At 35.8% G+C, this 18856-nt stretch overlaps 1 protein-coding gene and 1 pseudogene across 1 annotated transcript in view; one reads left to right on the forward strand and one right to left on the reverse strand.

Moving 5' to 3' along the window:
• Positions 1 to 18856, forward strand: part of APAF1 (apoptotic peptidase activating factor 1) — a gene marked incomplete at its 5' end in the record, with an annotated part of 76048 nt that overhangs the window by 25028 nt on the left and 32164 nt on the right. The window contains 5 exons of the mRNA XM_023527445.1: positions 2857 to 2982; positions 10147 to 10308; positions 13886 to 14014; positions 16505 to 16630; positions 18281 to 18400. Of these exons, the coding sequence (XP_023383213.1) occupies positions 2857 to 2982; positions 10147 to 10308; positions 13886 to 14014; positions 16505 to 16630; positions 18281 to 18400 (663 nt within the window). The remainder of the gene's footprint in view (positions 1 to 2856; positions 2983 to 10146; positions 10309 to 13885; positions 14015 to 16504; positions 16631 to 18280; positions 18401 to 18856) is intronic.
• LOC111736019 lies at positions 11715 to 11833 on the reverse strand (annotated as a pseudogene).

Below are 18856 nucleotides of genomic sequence, written 5' to 3' on the forward strand. Positions count from 1 at the left end.
TTTCTCATACATTATATTAATTAAGCTCTTTTGGTTCCAGTGATAGAAACTTTCATAGTAGCTCAAGAACAACAACAAAAAAGATATTATTGGCTTATGTAACTGAAAAGACTGGAGAGCTTGGCTTCAAGCATAGCTGATTCCAGATGCTTAAATATGTTTTCAAGCTCTCACTCCCTCTCCATTTCTAGACTCTGTTTCCCTATTTGTTGGTTCAGGCATGTTCTCTCTTTGTGACCATCCTCAGCTCCAGGCTTACATGGGTCTTACAACTCAAAATTACAGATGAAGAGAAACTTGCTTTTCCCCGGCTCTCTAGATTTAATTTTAGAGAAAACTCTGGTAGACCTGGTTTGGGTTATATGCTCATTGCTAAATAACCCATAGCGGCCAGTAGGATGGAATCCTGGGATTGACCAAGGATCACAAGTTTAGTCATGTAGAAATGGGACAAATGAGGTGAGGTCAGCTTTACTTGAATTCTAAGTAGGGCTTGATTCAAAAGAGAGGTTCCGTTATCGCAAGGAGGAGGGGAAAAGTGCTGATAGGAAAAAAATTAACCAACACACACAATCCAATAATGGATATTCATTTCGCATGTTTAATTATGTTTTATAATTATAAATTATAAAATATTTTCTTTTTCCCCTTAAGTGGTATGCTAAGGATAGCTAGATTGAATTTTCTGGCACCCAGAAATATCTGCTAACTTATTTTGGATTCTTTTTTGGTTTGGTTTCTGCCCTTTCTTTCTAAATGTCACACCATTTTTGCAGTGGGACATCATATTTTTGTGCATTTTTGGGCAGAGCGGATAAAACATTTCAGTTTGGAAAACCTCAAAGACTCTGTGTTTTGACATTTAAATAACCCGTTATTAAAAAATTTAAGAAAACATGAAAACGTTTGTTGAAATTGCTCCCCTCCCCTTTTCAGGAAGCTGAATGTTTTCCTTTTTTTTTTCCTCCAAAAGAAAACTTACATAGAAGTTCAGTGTGTGAAAAAGACAAAGCCCATTTTTCTTCAAGTGGGAGTATGGGCCTGCATTTCTACTCTCTCTTATTCCCGCTCTTATTCCCCTGTCCCCCATAATGCCTTTCAAGCATATTTCTGGAATCCCTAGGGTCCTGCAGAGCAGGACAATTCGAAAACACCAGATAGGATTAAAATAACAGAATAATATAGTAACATAAAATTATCTCACCATTATAACTCACTTTTACCCAGTAAAGCTTACCGTGTTGAGTAAACCCACCTTTAAAAATAAGACTTGTACTATTTCAGAAAAGCTTTGCCCTATTTGGGTGAACACACCTCTAAAGAAATAAGACTTTTGTAGTTATATATGATTAATTTTGACGTTTCTTTTAACATCTTGCTGGGTGAGAAGTTTATATTTCTTCCCTCCTTTTAAATATATACAAAAATCTCTAAGATGTGAGAAGGAGTTACTGGTTAGTCAACAATTTTAATTAAGGACAAATTTTACTATAAGTCCTGTCATACCATGACTGCATTACCATGAGGGCTATTAGAATTAATTCTTGTGATTCTTGAACTGAGAGAAGCCAATGAAAATGTGTAAATCTAAAGCTGCTCCCATGTAACTTGCCATATATGAAGAATTTGGTTTACCTAGGACTGGGAGCCAAGGATAGAGGGACATGAAGAACAGGACTTACTTTGCTTACTAATCTTTTCCAAAGGATTTTTACCAGAGTTAATTATGGGGATAAATGATTTCTTCTTCTGTATTTAGTTGAGTTGGCATAAATCACCAGGGATGACTATTGCCCCTTTTATTTACATTTTTGAATGCTTTTCAAACATACTCAAAAGGCGAAAGAATAATAATGAACCTTCTGTGCTACCCAACATCTAGTTCCAACAATTTTCAGTATTTTGCCAATCTTATTTTCTTTCCACCATCCCCCATTTTTTTGGTCTAGAGCATTTTATAGTAAGTCCTAGATATCATGTCATTTAACCCAAAATACATCATATAAATTCAGCATACATCTTTGAGGTCTTAAACATAAGTACTCTGCCATCATCACACCTAACACAATAAACAACAATTTTGTAATATACCTGTCCATTAGTCTCATTAGTCTCAAAATATATCTTTCTACCAATGAGTTTACTGGACTCAGAATCTAAACTTTAGGTGGCATTTGGTTGTTATGTCTCTTAAGTCTCTTTTAGTCTATAAAAGTTCCCCTTCCCCTGTGCCTCTATGTTTAAGCCATTGATTTGTTAGAGAAATTGAGTCATTTGTCTTGTTGAATGTCCCACATTCTGGATTTAGTTGATTGAGTCCTGATAACTTGCTCTTCTAACCCATTATATTTCCTGTCAAATATATTTATACCTATCATTGCTATCTTTGTATTTTTTGTCATTTTTTTAGAGCATTAATAGATTTTTAGCTTAGCAGACTCAAGCTTTGTGTTGGGAAATCTTAGAAATAACTATTTTTTGAGTCACCTAAAAGAATTTGAGAATGATTTATTTTACATATTACTTATTATAGAGCTGAGTAAAATAATAATGATTCCACACTACTCTGTTTAAATAAGCAGTAATTGTTTAGTTAGTAATTTGGTGCTCAGACCAAACGTCTAGGCGGGCCTTTGAGTCCCTTAGCAGATTCAGGTGCTGCTCTGCGGGCTGCCCCGTTACTCATTAATCACAAGTTCACATTTGTGTTTGACACCTTTGTATTACTGTGAATTGAACATCTGCCTGTAACTGCAAAGGCTTATACGCGAGGGAAGGAAGAATATTACATGATTTCTAACTTTTTCCCCATTCAGTACTAGTTTTTAAATTATCGTTGAAATCTTTCTCAAATAGCTCTGGGATTTGAATCGAACAGAATGTCGAAATACCATGTTTGGCCACACCAATTCAGTCAATCACTGCAGATTTTCACCGGATGATAAGCTTTTGGCTAGTTGTTCAGCTGATGGAACATTAAAGGTATGCTTTTGTTCATCATTAAAATGAGTTGTAATTTTATTATGGGCTTAGAATTGGGTTATGGAATTAGGTTTCTTATTTTCACATTTCTACAGAAAGAACTTCTTTCAACTTCTAGGAACGTATTTAATATAACCGTAGTTGCTTATCATAACGATCGTTTATTAATGGTTTACTACCAATGCTTTAAAGGTCATATAATTTGAATTCTTAATTTTTAAGAGTATGTTATGTATTTTATGGCTTCATAAAATTTTTTTGAGATCTGTGGGATCAAATTTGTAAAGGTCTTGCTTTTTTTTTTTTTAAATCATTTCTTGATCCTGCCTTTTATTTTATTACTTTCCTGCCTTTTATGTTATTATTTCTTGTTTTTGAGAAATCTTACAGAGGAAAAAACAGAGCTAGGGAAAAAAGCTTATTTCAGCCTTCTGAAATTTATAGTTCTAAAAAACTAAATTCTTCTTCCTTAAATCTATACCTTTCTTCTCAAATAAGATCCTAATCCCACATTTCTCCTGTCTCTGCCATCATTCTAGTCTCCTGTTTATTGGTTCTCTTTTCTTCCTTTGGTCTTAAGTCCAATCCATCTTTGACTTCCTTACCTTTGGTCTACTTTTCCCCTTCCCATTCCGTATTGTTTCCTGTGGTTCATGCTGTCATCCCCTCATGTCTGATAGCAGCTTTCTAAGAGGCAGTCTTCGTTTCTCTTTATCCCAGTGCAGAGCTGCTAGAATAACTTTCTACCTCTATTTTCATCTTGCCACTTTTAGCTGGGACACAAAAGTACCATATTATAAATTGTGATAAACCCAGGTTCATCAGATGAACCCGTCAGGCTCTTCACCTTCTATGATTCCGCTGCCTCTGTTCCTATCCAATTTGTTTCTTCTTGCTCTAATACATTGTTACTCTGGGCAAGTAATTTTGGGGTTTATTTCAGCTACTATTCCTATATATGGTTCATTAGTCTTGGGATTTTTTGGCCTCCGCTTCACTTGTTTATAGTTTTTAAAGACCTTTAGAACTTTATGCAAAGCCTTCTTCAGAAAAATGTTCTCTTATAATATTCATCCATCTCGTTCTGAGTACACATATACATGTCTTTATACCTGTATTTATGTAGAAAGAAACTGCTTGGTCTCTCTCTTTATTTTCACTTTTAACTGTTTTGTACGGTTTAGTCATTTTCATTCATCTTCTATTTCTTTGGTAAGATTGGAAGTAGGTTTATGACCTGCAGAGACCTTGTCATCTTCTTTTTGTATCTCTTTGAAGTTCATAGAACACAGTGGTGTTCAAGATATGCACTCACTAAATTTTCACAGTCCTGTGAGCCTAATATTTCTTGGTTTTACTAAGTGAATGACTTCAAAAGAAGGCATTTTATATGTCAAGTCAGGTTCTTCTGTCACCTTATCTCCATGGCTAATTCCAAATCCTGGGAAGATTCTATTATCTTTAGTATTACTCCATTAATATTAGGTTGCTTAGTCTTTAACAAAGTTGTGAAACCAGGTCATTTATCTATTCTACAAATTTAAGTCGTGCAGCTCATCTGAGCCTTCTTTGCTGCTGAATTATAGTCTGTTCGTATAAAATTGATTTTTCTGTATTCACCATAGGGCCTATTCCAAGCTTTTTCTGCTGTTCTTAACGCCCCAACCCTGTCACTGCATCTCTTTCCATTCCTGTCACTACATCTCTTTCCATTCCATGGAAGTAGCCTTACCTTATACCTATTCAGAGGGTTGACACCACCCACCAAGGGCTCCCCACCAGGAGCCCCCTCAAAAATTGCCATAAATAAATCTCTTCTTCTCTCCTTTTATTCCTCATCTCAGTGCCCAGAAAGTCCTCTGCTATGCCTGCTGTCCTTTTTTTGTCCTTCTCCTGACACCTTGCTTCAGTTGTTATTTCCTTTATGTTGCATCTTTAGCTTTTGTTTTTTACATTTATCCTTGCAGCCGACAGATGTTCTTGGCCCTTCCTAAGCATCATACAACCAGAATGAAAACCCTTTGATTCTTGTTCGATTGTGTTATCCTCTGAAACAATCATTCTGTTTTTCTCTTTTCCTTTGTGACTAGACTTCTTAAGTCACCTACGCTCGCCTCCATTTCCTGACTACTTATTCGCTGCTTAAGGCTTTTTGAGTCTGGTCCCGTCTTCCCTGTCTTCCCTTGAAGAGTAAAATCCAGTTCTATTTTTATTCTTTATTCTTTTTGTCATAAAGTCTAATGTTCTTTGGATTACTGTGAAATCTGATATTGTATTTACTCAAACATATTTTTTCGTTGTGTAAATTGATCAGTTGTTCAATTCCCCATTGATTACCTATATTTCCTTTTTGAAACTCTTATTTGATATCAGTTTTCTTCTTTTTCCTCTGACCTCTCTAACCCTTTCTTTAACTTCTTTTTCTGCCCATTAAAATATGCCTGTTCCTGAAGCATCTAACCTCCGTCACCTTTTTTCCTTCCCAGATCGTCCATTCTCATGGCTTTAACTCTCATCTCTCGTGTGAATGACTTTCAGATGTGTTATCTCCAGCCCTCATTTCTCTTACGTGCTGTGTCCTGCATCCCTAACTGCCTGCTACTTATTGTCACAAATAAAACTCTGTACCTCAAACTTATTATGCTCTAAACTGAAGTACTTATTTTTTCTTCCCAAACCTGACCCACTTTTTGTGGCTTTTATATGTTTCATGATTTTGATTAGATCAGTGTTCAGGATTTATGTCATCATGACTGATCACAGTTGAGCCATGTAGTATATGATGAATTTTTGTCCTTTTTCATACAACTTTTTATTTTCTTTGGTATTAAATGTGTTGTACATTTAACATTGTGGTTTTGTTTTTTTATTTCTTATTTTTTTTAATGTGCTTATCACTAGTTCATCTTCAAACTATTTCTTGTCCAAATTACTTCTCACTTCAGGTAATTGATACTTTTTTTTTTGTTTTCTTAGAAATAACTTTCTTGGAGGGTTCTGTCTTGCTCCATTCTGATTGGTGATACTGTTCCCAGTGTCCAGCTACCCTTCTGGGACCTCCTTTTATTGTAATCCTGGGCATTCCTTGTTTTTCTCTTGAGTTTAAACCCTTTTTTTCCTGGATTACTTGTCTTCTTTCTTGGTTTATTCTCTCAGCCTGGTAGAGAATTCCTCTATCTTCCCAAGAAAGAATCTATTGCAGGTAATTGTATAAGTCCTTGACTCTCTACAAGTGTCTTCCTGCTAGCTTCAAACTTAATTGATATTTTTGACTGCATACATATTCTAGGTTGGAAATATTTTTTTCCTTAGAATTTTGGAAAAATACTGCTCCTTTGTCTTCTGGTTTCTAAAGTTCCCCTTGAGGTGTTTGAAGCCATTCTAATTCATATGTGATCTATTTTCCTGTCTCGAAACTTTTAATATCTTTTATTTATCTCTAGTCATTTTTCTTGTCTTAAATGTTATGATAATGTACCTTGGTGTGGGTTTGTTATCATTTATTTTACTTGGCACTTGGTGGTTTCTTTCAAGATGGAAACTCATATCCTTCAGTTTTGGAGGTTTCCTTGAAGTTATTTGATTTATTCTCTGTTTTCTCTTTCTGGAATGTCTTTTTGTTTCAGATGATTTTTTATTTTTTTCTCCCTCTTCTGTCCATATGTCCAATTTTCTAGCTTCAGATGATTTTTTATTTTTTTCTCCCTCTTCTGTCCATATGTCCAATTTTCTAGCTTTATTTCTAATCCTTCTATTGAATTTTTAAAGTCTGCTATCATATTTTTCAGTACCCATTTGTATGATGAGTTCCCTTTTTAATATTATCCTATTCTTGTTTCATGGACGCAATATCTTTTATCTTTTTGTGGGTATTAATAATGTTTTTTTTTTTGAAGTTTTCGTATTTCTGTTTAGTTACTGGTTTTTTTTTTCTGTTAGTTTCGGTTTCTGTCTACATTTTAGAGACATGTATTAGTTGCCTAATCCTCAGATATCTGCTTATTTTTACAAGTGCAGCACCAAAAAGCTGATAGGAAATTGTGAATTTTATTGGCTGTCATTTTTGATGGTGAACTCTTGATGTTAAAGTTGTTAGATCTTTTGTGAAGTTCTGGTGGAGTATTCAGGGAAAACTTTCAGTCTCCTACCTGTATGATATAAGTCTGGCTATCAAGTTCTGCGAAGATGTCTAGGTGGTGCTCTCAACATTTGAAGTATCCTAATTTCCCTGTTTTCAGAGTGGTGACCCTGCTCTCAGCTGTATTGGGTGTAGAATAACCCTCTTTTCAGCCAGAGTAGGGGCACAGCAACCTGGATTGCATAGTCGGAGAGGGTATTTCAAGGAACTTTCAATGATTCCTTGTGATTTAGCTTCACCTTTACCTGCAGGTAGCAGGTGCAATGCTTCCTAAGCATTTCAGGAGTTCTGCGGTGTGACTTGGGCTGCTTCCTGGCTTTCCCCACTATAGGCTCAGGATTCAGTTTTTAGGATGCTTCTTATCACTTGTCTTTCTGCTTTCTAGCCGTCACAGTTTTGTTGCTGTTATCTCTTCCTTCACTCTTCTCACCTTGTGAATTATGCCTAGAGAGAAAAATTCTCTTTACTATTGTCTTAGTGAGTTTGGGAAGGGTGCGGAGATGAATGTGTGTGTTCTATCCGCATCTTTAACCTGAACTTTATTTCTTTCGGTAATGCTGTTGTCTCTACTCACTTGTGCTTGAAACATGGTAATAACCTGTTTATTCACTCAAAATGTATTAATTGATTACTTATTGAAAACTTACTATGTGTCAGATGTTATACTAGGCATTTGGGTTTTAAATGCTAATAAAAAAACAAAACAAAACAACAATTCTTGGCCTGAAGTTGTTCAGAATCCAGTTGGGAAAAAAGGTAGGTGAATAGACAAACCATAAAAATGGTAAAAGTATGTAAAAGGTGCTCTGAGAGCAGGTGAGGGCTCTGTTGGGGAAGTGTTCAGGCACCTGATGCTACACCCAGACTGTCCTTGTCCTTTCCTCTTAGTTCCTTTGCTTTCCCATTTTGTACTTTAGCTTATGCTCACCCTTTAGGCCCTTGAGTGTTCCTCCCGTTTTTCTGGTGTTGAAATTCTGTTCATCTTAAGGCGGTATAAAGCAGGCTGATCTTTGGGGAGGAGAGCGAGGTGGCCACCTCTGCAAAGTATTCCCTCATGCCCACAGCTTGGGTATAGCATTTCCACTGTGCTGTATCTTTACCTCTCAAATGACACATCTGACACATCTTGTGTTAGAGTCATTTATGTGCTTGTCTTACGTCCTTTACTGGCCCGCAAACTCCTTGAGAGTAGTATCTGTATCTGATTTATTTATATAATCTCAAAGCGACTAGCAGAGTGGTTAGTAAATGTGTTCAAGATGATAAACCTTTGCTATGTCCCTTCAAATGAAATTAAGACTTCTCCACTCCAAACTCAAAAGAAAAAAAATATTTAAGTTTTCGGGGACAGGATTTTGATTTCATGTGTGAGTATCAAAATGTGATTGTAGAGCACATAGCACTAGCAGCAGGGGACAGACATTACTGCACTCCTGGTGAGAACTGCCATGCTGTGGCAGCTTTCCCAGTGCTATTAAGCCAGTATTGTTGGCTGGTTTGCACTGATATAGTGACATGTAGTAAGCAGAGGTCCTGCAAAATGATGTTGGATAACAGCATTTCAAGGTCAAAGACTTCTAAAGCTTTTACTTTCTGAGAGGATGAAGAACTGTAAAATTATTTCCTGTCCCAAATGACTCTGCAATCTTTTAAGCATTTTGTTAGGGTATCATGTCGATAAGCATGTGTTTTTCAGGCCCTGATGATAAACTGTTTCAAAACGTGAGTTTTATTTAAAAATTGCCATTTAAACTACATAAGGGCCAGGGTGCACATGGGTCACTAAATACAGTGCAGTGACTCGCTCAAAATTGATTGCTGGTATTTACTTGGTCCCTCGATATGTGAAATTTCATCACTCCTTGGACAGGATCTAAAGTCAGGTCCACATGCAGAAGGTGTGGTTTCGACAGATGTAATAAAATTGGGTTGTGTTAGTTTTTTTTTTTCTTTCTTAAATCCAGGTAGTGGTTGCTTTGTTGTTCATATTCAGAGGGAAACAGTGTGATTTCTTACATATTCTGGCTGATGTGACTGAAGCTTCTGGCATTTTTGTTTAGTTTTTTTTTTTTGCTTCATTAGTATCAAGAAAAGCTAATTATCTTAGTACCTGATGTCTCTTTTGCTTCTTCCAATTTATCCACAGTTACTGCAAGGGGAAAGGTTTTGGTTTTGGCTGTATTTCTTAGTGTATATAATACTTTTCTAAACTTAAGAGAGATTTAAAAATGTGCCTGGCCAGAAAAATTGAGTTTTACCTTGAGCTGTGCTTCGGAAGTGGAGTTAAAACCTGAGATGCAGCTTTATTTTTCGTTCCTTGTCCTTGGCCAACCCTTGGTCTGGACATGGCAGCTATTATCACTCTGTGAAGATAGGAGTAAAGATGGATCTTCTTGAAGGCCTTGGTCTTTTGTGCTGCTCATGTGGCTCTGCTGAGCGAGTAGTTTTAGTCATTTGTATCGCATTCCTCAGGATCCCGTTGTTTTAGAGCCCAGTCTGGCCCCACCAAACACATAAAGTCTCTTGCTTCCTTTCAGCCTATTCTTTGTCTTCTGTTTTCAGGGATTTCCTTATGTCTCTGGATGTTCTGCTAGGTTGTAACTTGTCCTGGACTGGGTCCTGCGTCGTGTCCATGCTGTGCACGTAGTAGATGTGAAGTGTACTTCATGCCTGGCACAGCAGAGGGCAGCAGTGGCAAGTTGTGAGTCTTCATCTCACCCTTCTTCCACGCTCATCCTTACTGTCGACACCTAATCTTTAGCCTCCACATCATGCAAGGCTCCTCTAACATTTTATTTAGTTTTGCATTCTGCATTTCAGGCAGTGCTTCTAATTTTTTTCTTTTTAGGAATGTGCTGAAACTGGAGTACTTAGTTTAAAAGAATTATAAAAAGTCATGCATGAATAAAAATCCATTAGGTAAAGTGAATAATTTGTGGGGTATTTAATCCTGGTGAAATTCTAGAGGTGTGATTTAAGTTTAAAACGAACTTAATTTTTTTTTTTTTTTTTTTGGTAATTCAAAGTTCTGGGATGTGAAATCAGCAAATGAGAGGAAAAGCATTAATGTGAAGCAGTTCTTCCTAAGTTCAGAGGAGCCTCAAGAGGAAATGGAAGTGATGGTGAAATGTTGTTCATGGTCTTCTGATGGTTCTAGGATAATGGTGGCAGCAAAAAATAAAATCTTTGTAAGTATTAGTATTTTAAAAAGCCAAATTTAACGAAAATTAAAACTTCCATTGATTTTTTGCATTTTACATTTGTTCATTGATATAAAGTAGAGCTATAAGATTGGGACAGTCTCCCTAACCTCTCATAGTTCTTAGAACTATGCTCTAGGGAATGTCCACAGGCCTTTTGAGAAGAGGGCTCCTTAGTCCTACTGGTTTGGGGAATGTTATACATTGATTGCTCCCCGCTTGAGGTCCTCAGTGTGTACTAACACAGTCAAGGCCTCAGGAAGTCCTATGTACAGAAGCAATTAGTATTGTTTAATCCAGTGTTTCTCAGATTCATTAAGAACATGGAATAGTTTCTGTATCACTTTTTTTTGTTGTTTTACAATTTTGAATACTTAGATTTAGGTGATTTTCAAAATGCTTTCTTACTCCTAAAATTTTATGATTTGGTGACTCGGATAGAGAGAAATACTCATCGATGACTGAGGATGATTATGAGATTTCGCTGAAGTAAATAAAGAAGATATGCCAGAAAAGTAAATAACAAGGAAATGCCTTCCTCCTTTTTCAATCTAATAATAACTTACAATGTGGTATTCAGAGTGCCCTCATGTATAATTTTTGATATAAATATCTAAGGGACATAGCAGATTTCAATAGCCCTATGATAATAATGAGGCAGCTGAGCTTCAGAGCAGCCAAATAATTTGCTGAAAGTTACATCGTGATTCAGAGAGCCACGTTTTCTGATTTATGGCTCAGTGACATTCCATTCTATTAGTAATTTTAAGAGACTTGAATAACAGCATTACAATTTTATTTTTAGCTTTGTTGAGGTATAATTGACAAAATTATGATATTTAACATGTGTAACATGATGATCTGATATATGTATGCATTATGAAAGGATTCCTTTCTATTGAGTTAATTAACATATCTATTACCTCATCTATTTACCTTTTTTTGGTGAAAATATTTAAGGTCTACTCTTAGCAAATTTCAATTATACAATACAGTGTTCTTAACTATAGTCATCTTGTTATACATTAGATTTTCAAATTGTATTCATCTTATAAAGAAAAGTGTGTATACTTTCACCAACCTCTTTGTGTTCCTCCTAACCCAAATATTACATTTTACTATTTTAAAATATTTATTTACTTTTAAAATTTAATTTTTAATTTTTATTATGGTAACATTGGTTAACGAAATCCAGTAACTTTCATGTGTACAATTCAACAGTAATGCACATATATATTGCATTATGTATTCATTACCCATAGTTAGATTTCTTTCTGTCACCACATACCAAATATTACATTTTATTTTATTTTATTTTAGGTGAGGCAACCCTTGGTTGACCTTACAGATTCAAGGACCTTGTCAGTTTACAATCCCTTATTTTTTATTTTTTACACCTACAGCACCTGGTCTTCCTAGGTGGTTTCCCATCCAAGTACTAACCAGGCCTGACCCTGCTTAGCTTCCGAGATCAGACTGGATCTGGCTTGTTCAGGGTGGTATGGCTGTAGACCCAAATATTACATTTTAAAGAACACAGTTGAAATATACCATATAGTTATATAAAAATTCACTGAGGGGTGTTTATGTTATTGTTATTGATCTAGTAGCTGTGACCCTTGGATCTTGGTTGCTTATAGGTTTATACTCCCTTAGCAGGAAACCAAAGAAACATATCTCGTTTTTGTCTTAAGTTTGTGAAAGACTGTAAGAACATAAAAGGAACCACTGCATTTACAAGATTCGAAGATCAGAAAATTTTTTGTTGTAAAATATATACGTAAAATTTGCCATTTTAACTATTTTTAAATAAACAGTTCAGTGCCATTAATTTCATTCACAATGTACAACTATCACCACTATTTCCAAAACTTTTTCATCACCCCAGACAGAAACTCTGTAACCAGGAAGTAAAACTCCCCATTCCCTTATCTCCTGAACTCCTGGTAACCTCTGATCTATGAATTTGCCTGTTCTAGATATTTCATGTAAGTGGGATCATAAAATATTGGATCTTTTATGTCTGGCTCATTTCACTTAACCATGCTATTGTTCATATTGTACCATGTATCAGAACTTTATTCTTTTTCATGGCTACATAATATTTCATCTGTTGAGGGACACTTGGGGTGTTTTCACCTTTTGGCTATTGCAAGTAATGCTACAAGGGACATTGGTTTTCAAGTGTCTATTTGAGCCCTTTTACTTCTTTTGTGTATACACGTAGGAGTTGAATTGCTGGGTCATATAGAAATTCTATATTTAGCTTTTTGAGGAACCACCAAATTTTTTCATAGCATCTGCACCATTTTATATTCTCACTAGCAGTGTACAAGAGTTCTAATTCCTCCACATCCTTGTCAACAATTGTTATTTTTCATTATTTTATTATAACCATTCTATTAAGTAAAGTGGCATCTCATTGTGGTTTGATTTGCATTTCCCTAATGAATTCGAGCATTTTAAAAGATGTTCTAGTGAGAAAGGAAAATAATATTATATTGCATGAAATGCCTCTTATTTTAAAAATCTGGACCAGTTCCTTATTTTACCTGCTAAAATACAGCTACTGATGATCACCCTTAACTACATGTAGATCCCAGTTTCTTACTCTTTGGTCTCTCCATTGCCTCTTATTTTCAACTCTTTTGTGTTGTTAGCTCACTCCTATTAAGTCTTTTTGCTGTCCAATAATTGGGGCAACTGCCTATTCCATATTTGCCAAGTTTCTTCTATCACCATCAGCCACTAATTCTTGAGAATGACCTGTCCTAGGAAGCGCTTTAAGCGTGATTTCCTGTCCTTTGTTGTTAGACCCTGATGCTGTGCTGCTTACCATCTGCGTGCTCGCAGATCTCTGCATTCACAGAACATGTTCATGGCTCCCGCAGGACGCTTTTTTTTCCTTCCTTAAGACTACCTTGGTCATAAATTGCCGTACCATATATTGGCGTAAAGGTTGTTATCATTTGGCAAAAACTTTTGGAAGAGTTTATTCAGCATTTAAAAATCTTTCAAAAATTGAAGAAGATTGAATTACTCAAAAATAGCTCCTTTTTTTTTGGTTCAAAAATGAGAAAACGATTGATCATAATGGAGTAATTTGGTAGTTCTGAAGAGAACTAGAAATGATTGCGCTAATTTCATTTTAGCAAGCCTCCGCTCTATGTTATTTTGATCATCTTCATTTGTGACTATCCATTTTCTCTTTTGAGTAAACAAGCATTAGGGAGAACTGCTCTGTATGTTAATTTGGCTAGTCTATTCATTCACAAAGGTTTTATTTCTTCTAGGCCAGCCTGAGAGATCATCTGTGATAAATTTTCTTATATAAGAATCATGTTTCAAGATGAGTAGTATTTTTAAAGTATATGTGTATAGATTTGTATCTTATTTATGACTGTCATTTGTGCCAATTATTAGTAATTATAGTATTTTTTCAGGATTTATACTTTATATTTGAAATAGGATATTCTTTTAGAAATAAATTTATATTTAGTTTGGGTATAGCTTATTTAAAAAACATTTTTACTTTCATAGCTATCTCTCTCTTCTATGTTGACAGCTTTTTGACATTCATACCAGTGGTCTCTTGGCAGAAATCCATACAGGCCATCACAGCACCATCCAGTACTGTGACTTTTCCCCCCAAAATCATTTGGCAGTGGTGGCTTTGTCCCAGTATTGTGTGGAGGTGAGTAGTTGACTTTACTCTGTGAAGTTTGGGTGTCCAGAGGTACAAGGATGACAAAGGGTGGGCTGCTTAAACCATTAACTGCTGAGGATGTTTGCTTGAGAAATTATAGAATATTTTCTTTATAGCATAATGACCTATAGCTTTAGGATATTAAATGATATAGCCAGCTTTATTACATTAGCAGTGATTAAAGACTCGATTTGACAGTATGACAAATCATACTGGGGATGACAGTACTATTCACCAAGTATTTGTTGAATGGCTAGCTTGTGCCAAGTTCTGGGGAGACAGTGGAATGACCACTGGTTTCCTAAGCAGAAACATGGCATCTCTTAAACAATATTGACATAGACTCTTCTGTCAAAGAAATGATGAGAGATGAGTCCAGTTCAGATTTTGTAGATCATCGAGAAGTTAAGATGGTAGTTAAATTTAGAACCTGAGATGTTCATTGCTAAGCACTAATGAATAAAATGGATCCTATAAATTACTTGTATATATTTATAATTTTGCACTTATCTGGTAGATTTTATATTTAGAATCTGTACCTAACAGTCCCTGGAAGAATCCTACTCAGTGAATTCTATATTAAAATTTTCAAAAAGCAATGAATTTCCTGATTTTTTTTCTCCAAAGGTGGATGAGTTTTTTCAAGCTTTGTTAATACTCATTCCTTGAGTGGGTCTCACCACCAAGTAATTTGAAGCCCCTTGTAATTATAGCCCAAGAAGATGGAGATGGGCTATCATCTGGAAAATAGGGAAATTCACTTGGTTCACAGGCTCTCTTCAAAGGAAGCTTGCTTATTTCGGCAATTTTTAGTGAGTTTGCCAACTTTGCCCCTTTCTATGAAGGTGCTGGAGGAGAGTTGTTGAGCTATATTCATCCCTTCAGCATGGAGATACAGGTAAAACGAAAGTGAGTGGATGAGTTCTGTAAGCTTTTAATTCTAAGTACAGCAGTGCAGCTAACACTGAAGAACTTCCACGCCGAGAATCCTTCCATTGGAAGTAGAGGCAGTGAGTGTGAATGAGCTCCAGTCCTGTGTGAAACCATGGGAAGAAGTAGGGTGCTGTGGGCCTTAGATTGACAGATTCAGATCTGCTAGGAGATCTTGCACCTTACCTGTAGATCCTCAAGATAGGTATGGTTGGCAATTTCCTCATCCTGGGTTTTGTCAGGATTTTTAGGCGGTGTGGAGGAACAACCCCTCTTTCTGCCTTTCCTGTTACTTCCAAAATCTTTGCCGTATTCTTAGAAAGCTCCAGGAAACATTGTCTTCCCTCTCGAAATATAAGAACTTAGTTGGTTTTGGAGGCTCAGAGTGACAAAGAAATGATGGAAAGAACCAGAAGGGAAGAGAGGAAAGGATTTCAAGGGAGATTTGTCAGTTGTGGAACCACTTTCATCTCTGTACTTTAGCTCTTTATGTCCCAGCTTGGACTCTAGAGATAAAGCAGTGAAGACTTCATGTAATTAATTTGTGACCATAAAACTTACTGATTGAAGACCACTGAGCATGTGATGAAGTACTTGTTTTGCCACTGCTAGTTCTGAAATCATAAAGTAGGTCTGTAATTCAGAGTGTAATGAGAGGAACTCGGGCACATATGGTACTTCATTAGACTAGAATATATCTGAGTAATTTACAGCAGAACTCAGGACAAAATACAGCCAGGCTGGTGGCAGACACTGACAATTTGTAATAAGCATGAATAGCAGGAGAAATGTGTACGTGTACAATTAGTACACTCATTTAGTGTAGGGTTTTGCCATCCGTTGAACTGAGGATTAGATGACAGTGAAAAATAGTCTGAATATGGAATCTTCTTACATTTGTCTATTTTTAGATTGATTTTTTAAAAAATACATACAACGTTTGCATGCTTCCAAATCAAAGCTTTATAATAAGTTATACTCAGAGGAGTCTTGCTTTTGTCGCTGTCCTTTCCCCTCTGCTCTTTCCCACCCCTCTCCATAGGTAACCATTTTGTTTTTTGTCTAACAGTCCAATGTTTCTTTTTGCATATATAAGCAGATATTTATATGTACTATTTTTCTCCACATCTGTATCCAACTATATATATTTACATATTTGTTTCTCATCTTTTATATAATATAGTGTGTGTGCACATATCCACACACGTATATTTATACACACACACACACATATATATAGTATAATATATATATGTGTATGTATATATATATTCTGCTGAAATATATATACTCTTGCTTTTTTTCTGTAAACGATATATCCCAGAGACTAGTCATTATCAGGGTGTTTTCTCATTACTTTCTATGGCCTCGTAGTATTCCATTATGTGATAAATGTAGTTTATTAAGTTAGTCCTACTGGTAGTTATTTGGGTTCTTTCCAGTTGTTTTGCTATCAAAAATAAGGATACAGTGAATAATCTGCACAAGTCATTTTGCATATATTTAAAACACTTTCGTCATCTCCTGTATGCTGTGTTTGTTCTGTAGTTGTGGAACATGGACTCATGTTTAAAAGTTGCTGATTGCCGAGGACATTTAAGTTGGGTCCATTGTGCGATGTTTTCTCCTGATGGAACATCATTTTTGACATCTTCTGATGACCAGACAATCAGGGTGAGAGATATTGAGATTTTCATTTTAAACATTTATTAATTGTAAGTCAAACCCCCTACAGACTAAGAAATTGATGGGTATTATTGCGGAAAGTAAAACAGGAAACTACAAGATTCGTCTTTATCTTTGAAAAGTGGTGTTACATGGACTATACCAGTCTCATTCATTCAGTACACGTTCACTGAGTATTATTGTGGGCCAGGTGCTAGAGAAGTCCAATGAATAAACTGTATTTTGATTATTTTAAATATATTACATTTGATTCCTCAGAATAATTTTTAACTCTTTCCTCTACCTTGAATTCCCACATCTAGCTACTTGCCAATTCTAGTGGCTTCTACCTTTCCATTTTTCTATTATTTATTTCTGCTTTTCCATTTCAAGTTTCCATTACCTGTTGCCTTTCTCGTATTAGTTTCTGCCTCCAGTCTTTTCTTTCTTGGATTTTTATATGTTACTTCCAAGATATTTTCCTTGTGTACATACAGTCATGTCATTTTTGCTCAAAATCAGAAAGTGTCTCCCTTGCCTACCGGATAAATAATGTACTCCTAAGTCTACCATCAGACATCTCCACAGTATGGCCTCGTTCCGCTGCAGTCTGTTTTCTAGTTTATTTATACAGATAACCTGCACTAGACTGCTCACATTTTCCTAAACACCCTGTAGTTCCCTGCCTCTGTATTTTGCTTATGTGGTTTCTTATGTTTGGAATACCCCGCTTCCTCGAATCTCTCCTTGTTGATAATAATCCTGCCAGCTCCCTAAACCTTCAGTGAAGCCTTTCCCAGTATTCCATTTGGGGAAATGTCTCTCCTTTAATACCATATAACTCTATATCATTTTCTTATGTTACTTATCAAATTCTGTCTGGATTTAAGTATAGATTTGATTTACTCCTCACCTCCAATGCTCTAGTGCTTCTCCAACTTGTTTACACATTTTAGATTACAAACTCATTGAGGCCAGGGACCCTGGTTTGTCCCTGTAGCATCTAATAGTGTTTTGTATGAATTGTAGCTAAAATTTACTTAATATTTACTGTATGCCTGACATTGTGCAAAGTGCTGTACATGTATTAGAATTTGCTAATTCTCACAACAGTTCTTTTTGTAGCTGAGGAGACAGACACAGAAAGGTTAAATCAGCGTTACTTGATGTGCCAGTCTCAGTGAGCTTGATCCAGAATGTAAATCAATGCACTGCAACTTTCATCAAGAAAGTCCTGCTAAGAAAAACCAACTTTATCACTAAGTATACTGTTAGTGTGTATAGTGATACAATTGATTTACATTCTGGTATCGGCTCCTTGTCTTGGTATCAGACTGTTTGAGAACTAGCAGGAGGTCCTTTATTTTGAGTGGCACTGAGTTAAGTAATCTTACAATGTTACAACATTAGGTAGGACTAAAATTCATACTAAGGCATTTTGGCTCTAGCACTCATTACTTTAGTACTAACTGCTTCTTACTATAGCATGTAATAAATAAATATTTATTGTTGAATTATCTAATAATTGAAAAATTTCTGGTATCATAGGCATTTCAAATGTGAAGCATGGTTTGTTTCTTGCTTTAAGACTAGGATTTGTCTTTATAATATTTCAGAGGATACAATAATCTTATTTTAGTTTTTTAATCTCTTAATCAGCTCTGGGAGACAAAGAAAGTATGTGAGAACTCTGCTATAGTATTAAAGCAAGAAATAGATGTTGCGTTTCAAGAAAATGAAGTGATGGTTCTTGCAGTTGACAATATAAGACGTCTTCAAGTAAGTACTTTTAGAAAACAATTGGAAAAATTGTTTTGAATGAACTCACCAATTCAGTTTTTGTTTGTTTTTGGACTCGAGATCAGGCATAATTGTAGAGTATCTAACAGACGCTCAGTAGGTATTAGTTGAATAAATATATGGGTCTTGAGCTGAGGCTCAGATATGTTAGTGTTTAGAAGTGTTTAGAAGTGTTTAGAAGTAAAAAGGTGATATACCTTGCCTTACCTCATTCCTCTTCTGTTAGTATCTGTGAGCACATTCCTTGATTTGCATGGAGTCTAGGATATCATGAGGACAAACTTGAACTTGTCCACAGTAGTGATTTAGACATGTCTGCTGGAGTGTGCAAGGGGGATGGGCAAACCAATGGAAGCTTTATTGCAGGGAAAAGATAACAGAGTCTTTGAAAGAACAAAAATCACCTTAAGTGAGGAGTCTAACCATTGGAACTGA

This window comes from Pteropus vampyrus, unplaced genomic scaffold (assembly GCF_000151845.1).
Source record: "Pteropus vampyrus isolate Shadow unplaced genomic scaffold, Pvam_2.0 Scaffold16, whole genome shotgun sequence".
Taxonomy (NCBI): domain Eukaryota; kingdom Metazoa; phylum Chordata; class Mammalia; order Chiroptera; family Pteropodidae; genus Pteropus; species Pteropus vampyrus.